The 21,950-nt window shown below is 40.1% G+C and overlaps 1 protein-coding gene across 1 annotated transcript in view; it reads right to left on the minus strand.

Annotated features, from left to right (window-relative positions):
• Positions 1-6,167, minus strand: part of LOC101975466 (SHC-transforming protein 3) — an 84,410-nt gene extending 78,243 nt beyond the window's left edge. Inside the window, 3 exon segments of the mRNA XM_078036164.1 lie at positions 244-297; positions 3,392-3,511; positions 6,069-6,167. Coding sequence (XP_077892290.1) covers positions 244-297; positions 3,392-3,511; positions 6,069-6,167 — 273 coding nt within the window.
• Positions 6,168-21,950: the final 15,783 nt, after the last annotated feature.

Raw genomic sequence — 21,950 nt, forward strand, 5'->3', positions numbered from 1 at the left:
AGGTCAAAGCTCCCAGAATTTCTGACGGTTTTTGGCTATGAAATAAAAATTAACAGCAGGTCCTTGACATAGGCTACCTACCCCCAAGAAATGATAGTCAAGAAGAGTTTCCAGTATTTGAGAGGGAGAAGTTGGCATCACAGTTAATTTCTATTTATTGTTCAGAGGGGGCACACTTTAAGTAAGGGTCTTTTCTTGGAAATTCCCAAAAAGTACAAGAGAAACAAGTCCAAGGACACTTACCGGATCTCCCCCAGAGGCGAAGGAGATGGACTGCATGTGATGATTCGCTATGATCTGTCAGGACCAAAACAAGAAATGACACGTACCGTTATTACCCTTCCCACGTCTTGCAAAATCAACCCTTTGTTATCCCATGATCCAAATTGGCGAGTTTTCCTGAAAACTCACAACCGTATGAAAATAGCAACTGTAAAAGTCGCGGCCGTCGACCACCTTTCGGGAGCATTCACAGCCTGATGGCTGCTGTCCAGCTGGTTGGCCTCAGAGGCTTTCTGTCAGTCATCCCAGGAGCTGTGGAGCGCCAACATCAGAATTCCACCTGACAGGTGGGTGGCTGAGGCCCCAGGGACCAAGTGACTTCTTCAGAGGAACTCAGCTGTTAATCAAAGACCTCTACCCGCTGGCCAGGATCTCAAGGAAAAGTCTCACCTGCACCTCAGAATATTGCCATTTATGGTGGTTTCCAAAGCCACACCAGGACCCCCATCACAGACCCCCTAGCTAGCATGGAGGAGGAGGGGCCTGTCCCTCTCTCTTTGTCCCATTTGTGCTGTGCACAGACAAAGAAGGAAGCCAGAAACAAAGATCAAGAGCCAGTGCCATCCACAGCACTCTCGTGATTTATCAACATAGAAACCAGAGAGGACATTCCAAGTTAATTTTAAAATGGGAAATTTCCATTAGTTTTTATAAACCGCAGCATACAGTGGAATTTAGTAGACACTAAGTAAATTAGAAGCTTCCCTAAATTTAAAAAGCTCCATAAGTCTTCCATGCTATTTTTATCTTTCCAAAGACCATGTAATGACATTGGGGTACGTTTCCGGGGGTGGGGAAGAGAGCTCTTGTCTCCATCCCTACACAGCCAGGTTGATTCCTGCACAATCCCCTCAGGCCCTTGTCCTCTGGCCGGCAGTTAGGATTGACAGAGCTATATTTGTGCCATCCCAGGGATGTTTCCAAACCGGCTCCTGTAAAACCCAAATATAATCAAATGATATCACATATTTACTTTTAAATGCCTACTTTTGTTGTTGGCAATTGCAAAACTTCAGGATGTAGGAAATCCTGAGCATCTAAGGGACCATAAAGCAGTGTGCCCAAGCCCCAGATGACCTAAGCTAATAATAGTCACCCTAGAATTCTGTCCTCAGATCACGGTAGAGAGAATGGTGAGGAAATAGGACCCCCCCCCCAAATAATGATAACGTTTTGAATTTTGCATAATTAGCTTTTGTGTATTTAATTTTTTGCTTCTAAGACAGCTCCAAAACTGGGGCTTAGAAATTAAATTGGAAAGTAAGATTTAGCAGGGGAAAAATGAAAGTCATATTTAATCAACATGATGCATGATCATTATTGTGTGACTGAATCTAATTCCCTTGAGTAACAGAAAAATTGAAAAGGGGAGGAAGAAAATTAGAGCTAATTGATTCTAATAGATAGAGTCTGTGCTTCTGCTCCAAAGGCTTTATCTCATTCTCCTACTTGGAACTCGGTGGAGTGGAGGAGGTGCTGCCCGTCTGCTCTCTCTGACAGAGCAGGAAGGATCTCACCATACAGGACTCAATTTGCTGCAGTTGACAATTACAGTCAACAGGAAGGGAGTCCAGAGCCATCTGATCTTTACCTCGGCTCTATCTGCCACCGACTGTACCTTTGTCATCTGAGTGAGTAGCACCTGGGGGTCCGGAGCCCACCCACCGAACCTAGAGGCAAGAAGATGGGAACTGGACACATCCAACCAGCCCAGGTCTCAGGTGGAGCAGGGCCAAATGCAGCAGCAGTGTCCTGGGTGCCTCTTCTCTTTTATGGAGGGGGGGAAGGAGGGAGAAGAGCCCATGGAATTGAGGGTTACAGACTGAAGAGTCCTGGAATCTGAAGTCCCCAGCAATAGAGAAAGAGAATGGGAATGAGCAGAGATGGGATGCAGGGCTGAGTGCACCAGCCACCACAAACAGCGGGGACTCCACCTGACACAGCGCAGGCCAAGGCCGGGCCTCCCCAACAAGCCTCCCCACAGCCTCAAGGGCTAATCACCCGGTCCTGGGCACAGTTAGTTAGTTTGCAAAGACGAGGGATATCTGTGGGTCCCAGGAACACAGAAGAATGGAGCGAGAGTGGTATCCACTTATGCCCAAACAAAGCCTGGACATGGCTTCTCAGTTCTATGCAGAATCTAGTATTTATTTATACCTCTTGGGTAGGAGTTGGAGGCATACTGAGGATACTGCTGGTCCACCTGAGGTTATGGAGGTCAATAAACAGAAATAGGTGTAGGAACATGAAGTCAGCCACGGGCATCCTTGGTAACATGGTCAGAATCATGGAGTGTGAGGGGCAGAGGTCACATCCAATGTCCAGCTCACATTGCCAGCACTGTAGGCTGGGCAGAGCAGGGGAGGACAGAAAGATGACTATTGATTCAACCTCGACAGGCCAGCCCCTTCAAAGTTGATACAATAAAAATGTCCACTCCACATCCACTTTTTCACCAGGCAAAGTTTTCCCCTCTGCCTTATTTGACCTTCAGAATCTCCTGTTGGGAGCCAGGACCATCATTCATATACCCATTTTTTCAACTGAAGAAACTTACTACAAGAATCATAAGACACACGCTGCCCAGAAACACAATCATCCTAAATGGAATTAGCCGTACTGACCACGGCTGTGCGGCGTTGGTCAGCTCTGAATCCACCCACCCTGTCTGGGTCATGGATATGCCACATCTTATCAGCCCTGCGACACCATGAACTAAGATGTTCCAAGACCATAAACCACTAAAGAAGAAACACTTCTGTCAATCAGTCAAAGTTGATAAAATAAAAACGTCATCTATAAAAACCAATAGAACACGGTTATACAAGGGATAAGATGTCAAGAGAAGACTTTTGCACCTACATCACCTTTTTCATCACATTGCAAATAAAAACAGTTTCTTCCATTGTCCTTCGAAAAACAACAAAAAATAGTTACTAATAGCCAAATTAAAGAGAACCCATCCCACCTGTCATTCTCTTGGTGGCCAAAGTTCAGAGACTGATCCAGATTTGACCCAAACATGTTCTAACCGGAGGTCTGGTGAGGCTGCCCTGGGAAGACCATCGCTGGGCTCGTGGAGGGCCGGGAGGCCTGGGCGACCACACACCTGATTGGAGTCCGGAGTCCGCAGGTTCAGGCTGGCGGTGGAGATGGTCAGGGAGATGCTCATCCCTGCAAACTGGAGGTTGCTCTTCCCCAGGATGCTGGACAGCATTTTGCTCAGAGGCTGTGAAATCCAAGAGCATTTTTTGATCTGTTTTTGATTTATAGAAGGCCACCCTGCCGGACCTCTGCACTGGCCTCCTCTACAAGTGCGGAGACCCAGATGTTAGCCACACACACTCCGCCCCCAGCCCTCACGGACCCCTCCTCCCACCTCAGGCACCGGAAGACGAGGATGAAATGAGTGAGCTGGGAGGGAGAGAGCGGAGGCTGACCGGTGGCATCTAGAAGATGCACTGCTACCTCTCAGGAAAGACCACAGCAGACCAGTGTGGGGGGTTCTACGCAATCTCCAAGGATGGTGAGTGTTGGTTGCTAAGGGAATGAGCCCCAGCCTTCCACACAATCTCCTTCTGGGTGGGGGTTCACATAGAGAGCCCAGCTAGGATCCTGTGGCCTGAGCCAGCCCAGGGTGGACTGACCCGGGCTGGCTATTACTGGTGTCCCATCCTTCTTTCAGGAACCAAAGGGCTGCATGTTCCAGTTAGGTGCCTTCTGCCCCAGTCCCTGGACAAATCCTGCCAACACTCATTTCTCTGTCCTTTGGGACCAACCAACCCATCTTTTCGATTTGAAGTAAAGTATTCTCTCTTTCCGGATGCCAGTTAGTTCTAACAAGGCACACACTGTTTTAATCTCCTGGGAAAGAAAAGGAAGTGACGAAGGCCAGGGTTTTCTCAAGTGGAGTCGGCAAACTGTGAGGACGCACTCCACCTGCTGAAGGTCAAGCCACAGAATGTTCTGGCAGACTGGGATAAATCACTGACGCCTTTATCGACTGGCCTTCTCTTTCTCTCTCTCTCAACCGGGCATACCCCATTTAATTAGCCAATCAGAATAGGCTTACAGTTTAGGATTTCTATCCAGCCAATGAACTTTCTCCAAAAATAACTTTTTATGGAAATCCCCTACTAAAAGGAGAAAAAAAAACCCTCTTCCATGCTTGCCTTAGGGGACACTATTTGTGGCTACCCTGATTCAGTGTGCCCAAATTGCAGCACTTTGCTTCCAAGATAAATGCTATTTCTTTTGTCTCTCTGTGCTGATTTTTCTTTTTTTTTTTTTTTAAGTCAACACTCCTGAAAAAGATATTTAAAAATAGAGATGCCCAGGCCCCACCTGTGAGATCTGGGTCAAGTGCACCTGAGGTGAAGCCCTGAAATGGGCACTGTTTCTTCCTCCTCCCACCAAGAGGACCTTGAGGGTAACCAAAGACTTGTGAGTACCACTCATCTTTGGGAGTGAAGTTCCCTATCTCTGTTCTCAGACACTTCTCCATCCCTGAATCCAGGATTCAGAGCCTCTCTTGGTCCTCAGTGTCTGCAGAGGATCGACCAGACCTAAACTGACACACCTGTTAATGCCACCCACGTTCTTTGCCTGCTCTCTCTCTCCAGTCGACCTGGAGGTACGTGAATGTCCCCCATCTCTGAAGACAGATACAACCTGGTGCCCTGGGAATAGCAAAGCCAGGCTCACCAACTGCCCAAATGATCTGGAATGGCTCAGCCTCCAGAGTCGATTCAGGGTTCTCTAAGGTATGCTTTCCGCACAATTCAGTCCAGCCCTAGAAAGCCCATGATTGTGGGTGCCAGTCAACGTCATCACCAGATGATTAACTGAAGAGGGTTTTCTCTGATTTCTCTTCACTAGGATTTTTCCCTGTCTTGTGAAACCATATTCAGGGTAAAAAGAATATGAAGTTGAACACTCAGGCTCTGGAGCAGGTGGTTTGGGCTCAACCTAACTCCACCACCTGCTCAAGCTCTGCATCTCATCTCATTTCTGCCTCTCAGTTCTCATCATCTGTGACGTGAGGATTTCCAGTGGTGTGTGGAGCTAGCTAGTATCAGCAAAGGAGACACAATTAGACATTTATATGAGCTGGCTAATATACAGATTTCTTAAACTTTAACTTATACAGACTCACAATTAAATAGAACTCATCTCAAGAGCAGACCGTAAATGCCCAACACTCCATATCCTACTGGTTTTGTTGCATAAAATATGAACTCTGCCTTTCAGGTTATGTTTACTGTACCTTGATGGTACAAGTACTGTGTAGTGATTTGTTACTGTATGTCTCTTTCCTGACTCCATTTCTGGAGATGCATGATAAAAGCTTGTGCTCAGCACATGGAAGTATTTACACCACAGAAATTGGCAGATGCTGCAGATTCAGTGCTTCTTGTTCCCCCTCTCAACCCTAAGAGGTGGTTGTTAAGCATTTTTTCCAGCACACCACTGGGAGGTCTACCACAAAGCATAGTTAGGATGGAGTGAACTAAATTCTACAAAGTGCTTTAAGGACACAGAAGCCTGGCCAAGTGTTTGCTGCCCTTGCTGTCCTATTGTTTAAGCCACAGGGAGTAACCAAGGTTTCTGCTTTTGGACAGCCGTGACAGCTCACTGTCCCCAGCCACGTGAGGGAGCAATCTCAGCTCTCTTTGCTGATAAAAACAACAAGAGCAAGGCCAGGGGAAGAGGACAAGGAGCAGTTGTGTGGTTGAAGGCCCTGGGAGGTGAGAGAGGACGGAAAGGAGGAGACAGACACGTAGTACCTTTCTCTTCTTGAAGGCTCCTTTGGCACCGGGTACAGCTTCGCACACATGGCTGATGGCTTCCCTTAGGAGGACAGGGAGAGAGATCCATTTAATCATGTGTCAATCGGCATTATAGACCCCAGAAACTCGCCACTCAAAAGCCCACAGAAAATAACTGCCTGCTTCTCTCAACAGAGAAAATAGACCTGCCCTCCACCCCTCCTGTAAAAAGTGAGACTAAACAAAACACAGACAGGTCAACTTAAACCTCTAACTAGCCACACCCAGGCTCTTTTCATCATGATAGTTGGTGCTAATAGTGTTATATGACCAATGGCACAGGTTTTGTTTTTCTTTTTTCCAGAGTCTGTTTTTTATTTTATCTTATTTTATTTATCTTATTTTATTTAGAGAAAGAGAGAGAGAATTTTTTAATATCTGACCAATGGCACAGGTTTTGTTTTTCTTTTTTCCAGAGTCTGTTTTTTATTTTATCTTATTTTATTTATCTTATTTTATTTAGAGAAAGAGAGAGAGAATTTTTTAATATCTATTTTTTAGTTTTCAGCGGACACAACATCTTTGTATGTGGTGCTGAGGATTGAACCAGGGTTACACGCATGCCAGGCGAGCATGCTACCGCTTGAGCCACATCCCCGGCCCCTAGAGTCATCGGGATAGAAGAAGGCACAGAGATTCAAACCAAAGGAATGGACAGCATATTAAATGAAATAATTGTAGAAAACTTCCCAGAGATGAAAGATGGAATGGATTGCCAAATCCTGGAAGCCTACAGGACCCCAAACATTCAAAACTATAATAGACCAACTCCAAGACACATAATTATGAAGATAGCCAACATACAGGACAAGGAGAGAATATTAAAAGCTACCAGAGAAAAGAGACAGATTACATTCAGGGGTAAACCAATTAGGTTAACGACTGATTTCTCAGCACAGACTTTGAAAGCGAGAAGATCCTGGAACAATGTATTTCAAACGCTGAAAAATAATGGATTTCAACCAAGAATACTGTATCCAGCAAAATTGAGCTTCAGATTTGACAACGAAATTAAAATCTTTCACGATAAACAAAAGCTAAAAGAATTTGCAGCAAGAAAACCAGCACTGCAAAGCATTCTGAGCAATATACTACAAGAAGAGGAATTGAAAAATAGTGCCCAAAACTAACAACAAGAGGTATCCCAGTAAAGGAGGAGGAAAATAACCAAAAAAAGTAAAACTAGCCAAACTAAAATAAATAAATAAAGAAGCATGACTGGAAGTACAAATCATATCTCAATTGTGACTTTAAATGTTAATGGCCTAAACTCACCAATCAAGAGACATAGGCTAGCAACCTGGATCAAAAAAACAAATCCAACAATATGCTGCCTTCAGGAGACTCATATGATAGGAAAAGACATACACAGGCTGAAGGTAAAAGGTTGGGAAAAATCATACCACTCACATGGCCCTCGGAAGCAAGCAGGAGTGGCCATACTCATATCAAATAAAATCAACTTCAAACCTAAGTTAATTAAGAAGGATAAAGAAGGACACTATATACTGTTAAAAGGGACCATCCACCAACAAGACATAACAATTATCAATTTGTATGCACCAAACAATGGAGCTGCAATCTACATAAAACAAACGCTCCTCAAGTTCAAGAGTCAAATAGACCATAACACAATAATTACGGGTGACTTCAACACACCGCTCTCGCCATTAGACAGATCCTCTAGACAAAAACTGAATAAAGAAACTATAGAACTCAACAGCACAATCAATAACCTAGACCTAACTGACATATATAGAATATACCAATCATCATCAAGTGGATACACGTTCTTCTCAGCAGCACATGGATCCTACTCAAAAATAGACCATATATTATGCCATAAGGCAAATCTTAGTAAATATAAAAGTGTGGAGATAATACCATGCACCATATCTGACCATAATGGAATGAAATTGGAAATCAATGATAAAAAAAGGAAGGAGAAATCCTACACCACATGGAAAATGAACAATATGTTATTGAATGATCAATGGGTTACAGAAGACATAAAGGAAGAGATAAAAAAATTCTTAGAGTCAAATGATAATACAGACACAACATACCGGAATCTATGGGACACAATGAAAGCAGTTTTAAGAGGGAAATTCATATCCTGGAGTTCTTTCATCAAAAAAAGAAAAAACCAACAAATAAATGAACTCACACTACACCTCAAAAACCTAGAAAAGGAAGAACAAAACAACAGCAATTGTAGTAGAAGACAAGAAATAATTAAAATTAGAGCAGAAATAAACGAAATTGAAACAAAAAAAACCATTGAAAAAATTGATAAAACTAAAAGTTGGTTCTTTGAAAAAATAAATAAGATAGACAAGCCCTTAGCTATGCTAACAAAAAGAAGAAGAGAGAGAACTCAAATTACTAATATACGGGATGAAAAAGGCAATATCACAACCGACACTACAGAAATACAGAAGATAATTAGAAAGTATTTTGAAACCCTATATTCTAATAAAATAGAAGATAGCGAGGATATCGATAAATTTCTTAAGGCATATGATTTGCCCAGATTGAGACAGGAAGACACACACAGTTTAAACAGACCAATAACAAAGGAAGAAATAGAAGAAGCCATCAAAAGACTACCAACCAAGAAAAGCCCTGGACCTGATGGGTATACAGCGGAGTTCTACAAAACCTTCAAAGAAGAACTAATACCAATACTTTTCAAACTATTTCAAGAAATAGAAAAAGAAGGAGCTCTTCCAAATTCATTCTATGAGGCCAACATCACCCTGATCCCAAAACCAGACAAAGACACTTCAAAGAAAGAAAACTACAGACCAATATCTCTAATGAACTTGGATGCAAAAATTCTCAATAAAATTCTGGCGAATCGAATACAAAAACATATCAGAAAACTTGTGCACCATGATCAAGTAGGATTCATCCCTGGGATGCAAGGCTGGTTCAATATACGGAAATCAATACATGCTATTCACCACATCAATAGGCTTAAAGACAAGAACCATATGATCATCTCGATAGATGCAGAAAAAGCATTTGACAAAATACAACATCCCTTTATGTTCAAAACATTAGAAAAACTAGGGATATCAGGAACTTACCTCAACATTGTAAAAGCTATATATGCTAAACCTCAGGCTAGCATCATCCTAAACGGAGAAAAACTGAAGGCATTCCCTCTAAAATCTGGAACAAGACAGGGATGTCCTCTATCACCACTTCTATTCAATTTAGTTCTCGAAGTACTAGCCAGAGCAATTAGACAGACAAAAGAAATTAAAGGCATAAAAATAGGAAAAGAAGAAATTAAATTATCGCTATTTGCAGATGACATGATAATCTACTTAACAGACCCAAAAGGATCTACAAAGAAGCTACTAGAGTTAATAAATGAATTCAGCAAAGTGGCAGGATATAAAATCAACACGCACAAATCAAAGGCATTCCTGTATATCAGCAACAAAACCTCTGAAATGGAAATAAGGAAAACCACTCCATTCACAATATCCTCAAAGAAAATAAGATACTTGGGAATCAACCTAACAAAAGAGGTGAAAGATTTATACAATGAAAACTACAGAACCTTAAAGAGAGAGATAGAAGAAGATCTCAGAAGATGGAAAAATGTACCCTGTTCATGGATAGGCAGAACTAACATCATCAAAATGGCGATATTACCCAAAGTTCTCTACAGGTTTAATGCGATGCCAATCAGAATCCCAAAGACATTTCTTGTAGAAATAGATAAAGCAATCATGAAATTCATATGGAAAAACAAAAGACCCAGAATAGCAAAAGCAATTCTAAGCAGGAAGTGTGAATCTGGAGGTATAGCGATACCAGAGCTCAAACTGTACTACAAAGCAATAGTAACAAAAACAGCATGGTACTGGTACCAAAACAGGCAGGTGGACCAATGGTACAGAATAGAGGACACAGAGACTAATCCACAAAGTTACAACTATCTTATATTTGATAAAGGGGCTAAAAACATGCAATGGAGGAAGGATAGCATCTTCAACAAATGGTGCTGGGAAAATTGGAAATCCATATGCAACAAAATGAAATTGAATCCCTTTCTCTCGCCAGCCACAAAAGTTAACTCAAAATGGATCAAGGAGCTACATATAAAAACAGAGACACTGCGTCTGATAGAAGGAAAAGTTGGCTACGATCTACATATTGTGGGGTCGGGCTCCAAATTCCTTAATAGAACGCCCGTAGCCCAAGAGTTAATGACAAGAATAAATAAATGGGACCTACTTAAACTAAAAAGTTTTTTCTCAGCAAGAGAAACAGTAAAAGAGGTAAATAGAGAGCCTACATCCTGGGAACAAATTTTTACCCCTCACACCTCAGATAGAGCCCTAATATCCAGAATGTACAAAGAACTCAAAAAATTAAACAATAAGATAACAAATAATCCAATCAACAAATGGGCCAAGGACCTGAACAGACACTTCTCAGAGGAGGACATACAATCAATCCACAAGCACATGAGAAAATGCTCACCATCTCTAGCAATCAGAGAAATGCAAATCAAAACCACCCTAAGATACCATTTCACTCCTGTAAGATTGGCAGCCATTATGAAGTCAAACAACAATAAGTGTTGGCGAGGATGTGGGGAAAAGGGCACACTTGTTCACTGCTGGTGGGACTGCAAAATGGTGAGGCCAATCTGGAAAGCAGTATGGAGATTCCTGGGAAAGCTGGGAATGGATCCACCATTTGACCCAGCTATTGCCCTTCTTGGACTATTCCCTGAGGACCTTAAAAGAGCACACTATACGGATACGGCCACATCAATGATTATAGCAGCACAATTCACAATAGCTAGACTGTGGAACCAACCTAGATGCCCTTCAATAGATGAGTGGATAAAAAAATTGTGGCAGCTATACACAATGGAGTATTATGCAGCACTAAGAAACGACAAAATCATAGAATTTGCAGGGAAATGGATGGCATTAGAGCAGATTATGCTAAGTGAAGCTAGCCAAGCCCTAAAAAACAAATGTCAAATGTCTTCTTTGATATAAAGGGAGCCACTAAGAATAGAACAGGAAGGAAGAGCATGAGGAAAAGACTAACAGTAAACTAAGACGAATGGGGGGAGAGAAAGCAAGAGAGAAGGGAAAACATATGGAAATGGTAGGAGACCTTCAGTGATACACAAAATTATAAGAGGTTATGAGGGGCAAGGGGGTGGGGGGAAAAAAAAAGGGGAAAGAATTGAACAACAGCAGAGGAGGTAGAGAGGGAAGATGGGAGGGGAGGGGAGGGGAGGGGGGATAGTAGGGGATAGGAAAGGTAGCAGAATACAACAGTCACTAATAAGCCATTATGTAAAAATGTGAGTATGTAACAGAAGTGAGTCTGTATTATGTATTTGGGGAGTACAAAACCCAATTGAGTCAAATGTATGAAAGATGATATGTCTTGAGCTCTGTAATGTTTTGAACAATCAATAAAAAAAAAAAAAATAAAAAAAAAAAAAAAAAAAAAAAAATCAGCACCCTCAAGTATACTTTTCCCAGGGTTATCTTCATTGCTGTGGTCAGGGCACTAGGGCCAAACCTGATTAATCAATCAGTCACTGCTATTGATCAACATTCTACTGAAGTGAGTTAGAAAGTAATTGAAATAAATTTGCTCCTTGGAGTTTGATACCCAGCTTCTGCACTTATAAATACAGACAGTCCTGGTTTACAGTGATTCAATTTACAATTTTCTGACTTTACCAGGGTGTGAAAGCAATACAGAGTCAGTAGAAACCATGCTTGAATCTTGAATTCCATTTTTTTTAAGTTTTAGGCTTTCAAAATATTTTGTTTTGCTTTTCATTAATATGCATTAATTGTATGTGAATTAATGGTGTCCAGTGTGATATTTCCACACATGTATAAAGCATGCTTTGATCAAATCCAGCCTCCATTTATTAAACCCCCTTTCCAAATGTTAGTCATCGATATCCTACATTCAGGTGAATATTTTTAGCTTTCCCAAATGAAAAAGGTATTGTCCTTCTGTGTCTGGCTTATTTCACTTAACATGATGTCCCCCAGTACCATCCATATGATCCTCTCTGGACAAGGGCGGTGAACCTGGGCTCCCAGTCTGGATGGAGGGTGAGAGACCACCACTCCACAGAGTGCTGTTGCTGTGCTAGCATCTTCCATGAGTCCAACTGATGCATTTTTCACTTACAAAATTTTCAACTTATGACAGATTTATAAGTCCAAAAGAAGCTGCACCATAAAATCAAGAGTTTAGAAGAAGAAAAGGAGCTCCCGTTGTGTGTAACTGAGTCAGAAATGAGGCTATTGCAGGGTAGGTCCTTGGAACAGCATTGGTTGAGTGGCTACTCCGTGTCAAGCACCATCCTGGTTCAAGGAGTCAAAGAGTATGCGTAATGTTGAGGGACACTGAAGGGGGACCAACAGGACAGGGGTCTCACAGACGGGTCTGGCCACACTTGGGCAGGAAGTCAGGGAAGAATGTGGAGTAAAGGTTTCTGAGGTGCACATACAGGCAGTGGAAGCCTGTGGTGCATTGGAAGGGGACACCCGGAAGCAGACATAGTTCAACTCCATGACTCAGCCAAGGTGAGGAATGACGGGGAGACAGGGTGAAGGTGGCTACAAAATCAGGAGCCCAACAAGGGGATGCACTGAGGACTTCTCAACTCCCACAAAAAAACAAAGAGAAAATATTTCAATAGCAGAGAACAAATAAACAGAAATCTGGAGAAATGAGGAATGGTAAAAAAAAGAAAAGAAAAGATAATGGTCTTCAGCAACTTCCCACAAACTTTGCAAACAAAGTGCTTCTTGCATTTAATTTTTATCTATCATCTGGAGGACAAGTAATCACTATTGCAATGCAAGGCTCTTAGGAGAAATATGTCCTTGTCTAATTAGGCAAGAGCTTGTCTCAACAAGATTCCCATTTGCCATTCAATTCATTGTAAAGAGTGGGGAAGGAAATATTTTTCTAGAAGTTCGGATGCCAAGAAAACTATATGAAACATCACGACTTGGAAAAAGTGAAGAAAGAAGCCAATGATTTTGATGCTTTTATGCTTCCTCCAATTTTTAAAATAATATCCCAACTTTGGTTCTAGCAAAACGGTCAAATATGTGTCACCCAAAATACTGTCTAAAAGTAAACTCCTTGTTACTTTTAGAAGAAGGTTACATTGTCTTTTTATAGAATCATAAAAACCTCAGTATCTATATTTTATCTCTTTAAATTTTTTTTAAAAATCAGGTCCGTGACCCTCTGCACTATGCTTATTAAGTGAATTGATATATTTAGCTCAGTGCAGCTGCTAAATCTCTGATGATCCAAGAAGATGGTCAAAGGGAAAATCTCAGAGGATGTTTTAAAAGTTAGTCCTAAGAGAGGAGATGGGCTCTAGGGTTCCAGAACAATAAGAGAAAGAGAGAGAGAGAGAGAGAGAGAGAGAGAGAGAGAGAGAGAGAGAGAGAGAGAGAGAGAGAGAGAGTGTTAAAAGACTGGAAGTTGCTAACCCCTTCCACTTTTTGTGTTGCTCACTGATCTGTCCGTCGGAGTGGCCTAAAACTGAAGCTGGTTGAGGTAGTTCTCAGCTTCCCTTCTCACCAGTACAAGGTAGGATGGAATGGGAAGTACTGTAGACTGAAGTTTTGTCTGGGAAGACAAGATTGAGGCATTCCGGGGGGAGCTGCTGCAGAGATATATGAGGAGGAATCCAGCAGTGGGGGCTTAAGTCTAATAAGGCCTCAGGGGTCTTGTTGGATGGTATCTGCTCTAAAGAGAGAGATTCGACCAACACACCCTGAGGACCTTGCAAATGCTGAGTTCTACTGAGAGTCTGGATGTCAGGGATCTCCCAAGAATTCTACTCACACAGCAGAAGAGCCAGTCCACACACTCTGCTAGCCACAAATGTGAACTTGTCAGGCTTAGTCCCTGAGTGAATGCACCCTCCTGTTCAGTGTCCCATCTCTCTCCAGCTGGTCATGTGAGTTGCCAGATTCAAAGGGAAGATGAGTTAGATTTGCCTTTATTTTTCTGACTTAAATCCCCTTGGGCAAATCCTTATGATTGTTTCACTCATGCTCTGCTAGGTACACTCTAGACCACACCTAGGCACTTGTGGTAGCAGTATGGCAATGTTTGCCATGATCATCCAGGCTCCTGCAGCAGGGGGCTGCAGTGTGCCCTCTTCAGTGTGACTCCCAGCCTCAGCTTTCCATGGCCAGTTAAAAAATGCAGACAACTTTTCAAATACCCGTTCGCTGTGAAGATTCTGGAGCAACAAAGTTTAGTCAATTTTTCTGATCCCCAGGATTTCCATGCCAATTCGCACTGTGATTCTCTTTCTGTAACCCCTCTCCTTTATGGTGACCTCTGCTGGCAGCAGTATAATGTGACTCAGCTCCAAAGTACACTTTGTAATTTGAAGTTCTATGCACCTAAACTCATAAGTCTCTAAGACACTCTGTCCAATTTGAATTTTATTTAAATCCCTCTCTTACGATTTAGATAATAGATGTGCCCCCAGGTGTGTGACAAATTGCAAGAGGTTTTAGAGGTGTAAAGATTGGGTAATGAAAGTCTTAACCCAATCAGTGCATTAATACCATGATAAGGATCAATTGGGTGATAACTGTAGGCAGGTAGGGTGTGACTGGAGGATGTGGGCCCTGCTGAGGGTGAGGCTTTAGGGTGTATATTTTGTTCTTATTCAGGAGTCTCTCTCTCTCTCTCTCTCTCTCTCTCTCTCCTGGTGTCCTTTCCTCTTCCACACTCCTACCATAGGCCCTTAGAAATGGAGTTGGCCATTTATGGATTGAGACTTCTGAAACCATGAGCTTGCAAACAAACTTTTCTTCCTATAAAATTATTCTTGTCAGGTCTTTTGGTCACAGTGGTGGGAAAGCTGACTAAAACACCCTCATTCACACACCTTGTTGAGAAAGAGTCCTCCCCCACGCCTGCCCCTGCTTGAATCCTGAGAACAACTGGAAATGCAGCCTTCCTCGAATCCACCATCTTGAATTTGGGCTGATTTTTATATTTGTGTATTTCAGTTAAAATGCAATGAAAATAAATAATTTTTCTATGTATTGAAGGCCCTAACAAGCCTTAACATTTTTAATAATGATTAATTTAGAAATAACCACCTTTTTATTATCAGTCTTCATTATACTCTGCATATCTAAACTAGAATCTCATAATTTTTTTCTCTATTTATAAAGGATGGTGATAACTCTAAGATTTTTCCTTCTGAGAACATATTGGCCTTTTTACTTTTTTATTTATAGTTTTAAAATAGAAAAACAAATTATTCTCCAACTATTCTAAAGTCCAGAAGTCTGAAATACACTTCACTTGGCCAAAAATCCAGATGTGGGAAGTGTTGTACTCTCTATGGAGAACCTATTCTTTTCCTCTTCTTTTTTTTCTGGTGATTGCTAGAACTCTTTGGCTTGTGGTTATATCACTGCAATTCTATCCTTTATCTTCATTTACATTTTCTTCTCCAATGCATGTGTCAAATAAATATTCTCTCTCTCTCTCTCTCTCTCTCTCTCTCTCTCTCTCTCTCTCTTTCTCACACACACACACACACACACACACACACACACACACACACACCCTTACAAACCATATATTATTTGCTGTGGTAAATATGCATAACATGTAAATTGAGTGACATGTATTTTGCATTATTGTGCAACTAGCACCAACAATCATCTCCAGAGATTTTTTTTTATTCTCCTAAACTAAAAGTCTATACCAATTAAACAACATCTCCTATTTCATTTTTCCCCCAAAACTACCATTTTACTTTCAGTCCATGAATTTGACTACCCCAGGTATCCCACAAAATAGGATCTTATTGGTTTGGTTGTGTTCAAGCTTCAACCATTTGGTAAAATGTGTCATTATAACTTAAGGCTGGGAAATATTCTATTGACTGTATTGGCCACATTTTGTGTATCCATTCTTCCATTGATGCATATTTTGGAGTTTTCTTACCTTCAGCTATTTTGGGTAAACATGGATGTACAAATATCTATCTATTCCAGTGCATGCTTTCAATTGTTTTAGGCAAATATCCTTAAATGGAGTTCTAGATCATATGGTAAGTTCTGCTTAATTTTTTTTATTTTTTGATCCACATTATACAGAAACCTGAAGTTGGACTAAGGTGAAAACTTAGGACCTTCTTAGATCTATCCTGGACATTCATGGTGTTCTAATGCCCCAGGAGTATGTCAGACATACTTGATGTCATTTATGAACAGCTCTTATGGTTTGTATGTGAGGTGTCCCCCAATAGCTCATGTGTGGGTCAATGCAAGTAGGTTTAAAGGTAAAAATGTTTAAGTTATAATAGTTGTAACTAGTGAATTAATCACCTGATGGATTAATTTAGTTGTAACTGAAGGCAGGTAGCTATGGCTGGAGGAAGTAGGGCATTGGGGTTTGCCTTTGGGGTATATATTTGCATCTGGCAAGTAGATATTTCTCTTTGCTTCCTGATAATCATATGAGCTGCTTCCCTCCACCATACTCTTCTGCCATGATGTTCAATTTTTCATTGAGACTCAAGGAATGGACTGGCTGTCTATTGACTGATACCATTGAAATAATGAGCCTTCAAATAAAATTTTCCACCTCTAACTTTACTCTTTTCAGTTCTTTGAGTCACAGAAGTGAAAATGCTGACTAAAACAAGTTCATTCATCATCTTTTTCTTTTAAGCTTCTTAGTTAACCTATTAATTTCTTCAACTATTATTCATGATTTCAGTCATCCACAATGCTCAAAAATTGCCTCCAATTGTCTTCCACATATGGCTTTGGTACTAGGAAAGCTCAAAGTCCTGGCAATATACAAATAGCTCTACATGTGGGATCTTCGAGAGATCCACAAGATGAGTCAAATTATGACAAGATTCTGGAAAAGAGCTTTGAGGGAGCTCCAACTCCATGCTGCTGCCTCCAGTGTCAGACCTTTGCTTTCACCATGGGCTATCTCTTTTCAGTGCTCCACTACATGTGGAGATGTAGAGAGGGAACAAGACAACAAGAGAACAAGACAATATCACTATTCTCACTAAGATATATGCACTTTTGTTAAAAAACTCTTGAAATATTTCTGAAAACTTTGGCTAATTTCCAGAAGTCTGAAAAAAAAAGTTCAATTCATTGTGCTCTCATTGTTTCATGTTGAAGGGAATTTTCAGGAGTCTATCATTTTTTTACTGACATCCTCCAGTATACTATTACATAGAAGTAATAGAGTGGATAACCTTACTTATCTCAATTTTATGGGGAAAGGGTTCAATATTTCAAGGTTAATAAAAATATATTTTGTAAGATTTTGAAATTATCCTCTTTTAAAATATGGAGATCCTTCTTTTTCTTAGTTTATTTAAAGTAATTAATTTAACTAGGTTTTGAATATTACCTAAAGGGTGTTTTTGACATTTATTGAGGTGATCACATGTTTGTCAGATGTTCTTCAATTATTGCTACACATTGTACTATAAATTAGTGTAATGATAATCTGAGGTTCAGGATGACTTTACCTTTCTCCAGCCAGAAGTATGTGTTCAGGAAGCATGTTTAAGGGTAGATCAATGTAATTAGTGAATATAATTATTCAATCCAGGACTCTGGCCTTAAGGATTGTCTTCAACTTCATGCCTATCTTTATCTTTGGATATAGACTTTCATGGTGACCTTTAGGCATCAACTGAGACCAAGGTATTTAGTTTGTTTTTCCTATTTGATAGGCTCTCAACTCCATATTTTTATTGTATTGCTCAGAATCTGACAAAAATGATTTTTCAATTCTAAATCTCTTAAATGAAATGGTCAGTCTTTCAGCCTCTTACCTCCTGATTTTCAATCCACAATCATTTCAAATCTCATAAAATATCAGGCTTTCCAATGTGAATTTCTCAATCACTCTGTTTTCTTATTCCCACATTTGACATTGTTTCATGATCATAAATAAATATTTATTTGTGTGTGTGTGTGTGTGTGTGTGTGTGTGTGTGTGAGAGAGAGAGAGAGAGAGAGAGAGAGAGAGAGAGAGAGAGAGAGAGAGAGAATCACTGAAAGAGCAAGACATGGAAGTACACAATCAGTAACATAGATTAGACACATTTTTTTCAAAATTTTGTGATCATTGTAATTAAATACAGTTTGCAGATAATAAGATTTTTTTACTTGAGAAATCCATGAAAGTCAACTCATGGATTTACCAAAGAATTTTAATCCTCAGTATTTACAAAGGCTTGGACAAACTGTCCTTAGTTATACTGACAGTTAAAAAGTAAACATTTATGTAGTATTTAATGTGCTATGTTTCATTCTCTCTGAAAATAAAAGCTCATATACACTATAGTGCACCCATTCTATATCTAGAAAAACATCCGAAGAAGTCCATAAGTAAAAATATATGTACTCATATATATTTATATATATATATATATATATATATATATATATATATATATATATATATATATTTAAAACTCAGTTTTCTTTTTTTTAGTTGTAGTTGGACACAATATCTTTATTTTATTTATTTATATGTGGTTCTGAAGATAAAACCCAGGGCCTCATACATGCTAGGTGAGTATTCTACCACTGAGCCACAACCCCAGCCCTGCACATAATCTTTTTATATTAACAATTCAAAAATAATCTAAATATCATCAAAGAGGTATACCTATATAAAAAAAGAAAGTATTTTTGGCAATTATGAAATAGCCAAACAATGGGGCATTATATATTACATTAATTTATACTACTTGTAAAAATATCTATGACATGTAATTATACAAATGTCATTTTCAAATCATAGATGTTTTGTATACACACATATGTATTTATTCCTGTTTGTCTGTGTTCAAATATCACCATATGTATATTTTCTCCTCTTTTCTGACTTGTCTTAGATTTATTTGTCTCTATGTGGGAGGTTGGGGCAGTCTAACCAGTAGAGGTATAAAGAAAGGGTATATTTGGACAAATTGGAAATTCAGATTGTACCTCATGCTATTCCCTCTAGCTGGAATGATATTTCCATGTTTTTCCCTGTATGCATACACATATACATACATTTACATATAAATACATAAATGCATGTCACATTCACAATTATATTCTAGTAACCATTGGAAAAGACAAAAGGTACATATGACTCTCAAGTGATTATTTCCCAGGAAATTTACATATGAGTTTGTAGTGGCATACCCTCATCCACAGAAAATTTTAATTAATCTTCTCTAGAGACCCTCACCATAAATGTACTTAGAATATCAGCAAGAATTTCTGCAACAGAGTTTTCAGGCAGAAGGAGGGAGGGTATGCTTATGCTTGTAGCACCAGATTGCTATAAGAAAGAAACCCAAGGCTTTCACAGAGGCATTTTCATTTCAAAGAAAAATAATCAGATTCTGAGGAGCTAACAGAGAAATGTCCTTGATTTTGTATCTAGGACTGGGTTCCACTGTTCTGAAAAAAGTTGCTTTTGTGCAGACTTCTACCTATTGTGAGGCTCTGAGTTCCCCCAACACACTGGGTATAAAGTTCTGAACCTCCCTGAACTTGGGGTTAAGAGGGATGATTTGATAGAGGCAAAATGCCCCCCTTTTGAATCTGGGTGTGGACAATAAATCTGCTTCCTGCTCTTCTTCCATGTCTGGCCTCGTCTGGCCTACTTCAAGTTGGGCAAATTTCATATTTTTTTAAATAATTATAAATTCAGAGAATAATCTCTGATTGTTAATTTTGATTATAACAAAATATTAAATTTATACGGTGCTTTCTGTTTGGTAGGCACTGCAAGTTATATGTGATTTATGACCTTAGGACTATGTTACAAGAAGATTTTTATTGGATATACAACAGTAAGATTTCTTTCATGCAGACAAATTTGAACTGGATCTTGAATGGTGGTCAAAATTAAAAGAGCTTATGGATGGAATTCTTGCCATTAAGGGGTGCAGAATGATTGACATACTAGTCAGAAAAAAAAATCAAGCAACAATGATGATAACAACAACAAAAAGCACTTGTTCAAATGACTGCAGGGTCTCCTTCAGAACTCTGGTAATCTTTCTTCAGACTGGCATGAAACAGAGCTCATATAAGGGTGGTATAGAGCCTAGCCCAAATGCAGGTGGGGTGGTGTTAGTGTCTTTTGGATCAACCAGAGATTTCTAGGTAAAATCCTGTAAAATATTGCTTAGGATTAAATACAACTCCATGCAGGACTAGTCCTCTCCTGCACAATCTCTGTTTACAAAAATGACAGATGAATTGATTATACATTTAATTCTATTTCCAAGTTATCAGATGGGAAGGATTAAAGAAAGGTGGAATTGATGAATATATTAATAAATGGCTGATATTCATGTATAGAATCTAGCTTCCTTCCTTCCTAATATCTACCTTTTTCCTGGAAACTGACTTCTAGGGACTATGTTAAGCAAGGAGCCAGGTCTTTTGAATTCAGAGAACTGGGTATTAAAAAGTTTAGAGTAATTATTCTTTCAGTCCCACCTCTTGAGCCACAGTTTCAGCAGTGCAGCAGTGACTGTATTTATCTATCAATACACACCTTTGCATTTTAGGCATCCACTGTATCTTGGCTAAATGTCTATTTGGCTTCCAATGACATCCACTGTCCCTTGCACCTTTCAACCTGGGATGATAACATCTTCCTGTTGATGCTAGTCCCTAATCCTTTACTACACTTTGCCACTTCCCTTGTCCTGTGCACACCTCTGAAAAACAGCCTCCTCATTAAAAGATTCAATTAATATGTTTGAGTGTGTGCCACCTGTTTCTTTCAAAGATCCTTACAAATTAAGAGAAAACACTTAAATGTTACTTCCTTAATTTTTTTTCCTTTCACTCTAACTGCTCTTCTTCTACCCCAGTAAGACCAGGAAGGAGCTTCGGTCACTGGGCTCTCACAGCAGCCTCTATCATAGCATTGGTCACACTGCAGTTTTATTGCCTGTGAATTCTTCTTCCTCTCTCTTAGGAGACAGATCTGTTTCTTATTCACATTTGTATCCCTGGATCTCAGTGTGGGATTGATACACATAAAGTGATCAGTAATGCTATTGATTGAACTGGCTTTTCAGGGAAATGAGAAGATTCTTGGTAGAACTGGACTTCTAGTTGCTCCTGAGAATCTTTTCAGGGTCAGGAAGCAGAATTGGTGGGTAGATCCTCCAAACAACCTGGACATTGGGAGTAGTGCTTCTGGCTTCAGAGAAATGGCCATGTGTACAGCCCAGAGTAGCCTCCACACAAAGCCCATTCTTATCTCACTCGTCCCCAGATGCACAGATGAAAACTAGCTTGCTTGCCTGATGAGAAAGCCATGAAGTAGTCACACTTCTTAAAGTTGTCACTTTCATACAGAAAGTGATCAGGGTCAAACTTCTCTAGGCTGGGAAACTCTCTATCATCATGCAGGACAGAAGTCTTGAATGTCATTGTGTCTGTTACCTGATAGAAGGAAAAACAGATGAACTAGTTTATAAAGGAGTCATGGAACTTAAAAAGAATTAAACATTCCTCACCTAATCTCCTTGTTTTATAATAGAGGAGAGGGAGGCACACACACAAAAAGAGAATTTATTTGCTCCATGTCACATAACAAAATAACAGTGAAGCCAAATATGTCTTAAACCATGTAATGCCTGCTCCAGAACACTGTGCATTGCCTGCAAGGCCATCCTAACTAGGGTGTAGTCTGACAACAGCACTTGCTGTACAGAAGATCAAGGAGCTCTATGAAGTGCATTGCTCTCGACCA

The sequence above is a fragment of the Ictidomys tridecemlineatus genome, unplaced genomic scaffold, assembly GCF_052094955.1.
Source record: "Ictidomys tridecemlineatus isolate mIctTri1 unplaced genomic scaffold, mIctTri1.hap1 Scaffold_222, whole genome shotgun sequence".
In the NCBI taxonomy this organism is placed as follows: domain Eukaryota; kingdom Metazoa; phylum Chordata; class Mammalia; order Rodentia; family Sciuridae; genus Ictidomys; species Ictidomys tridecemlineatus.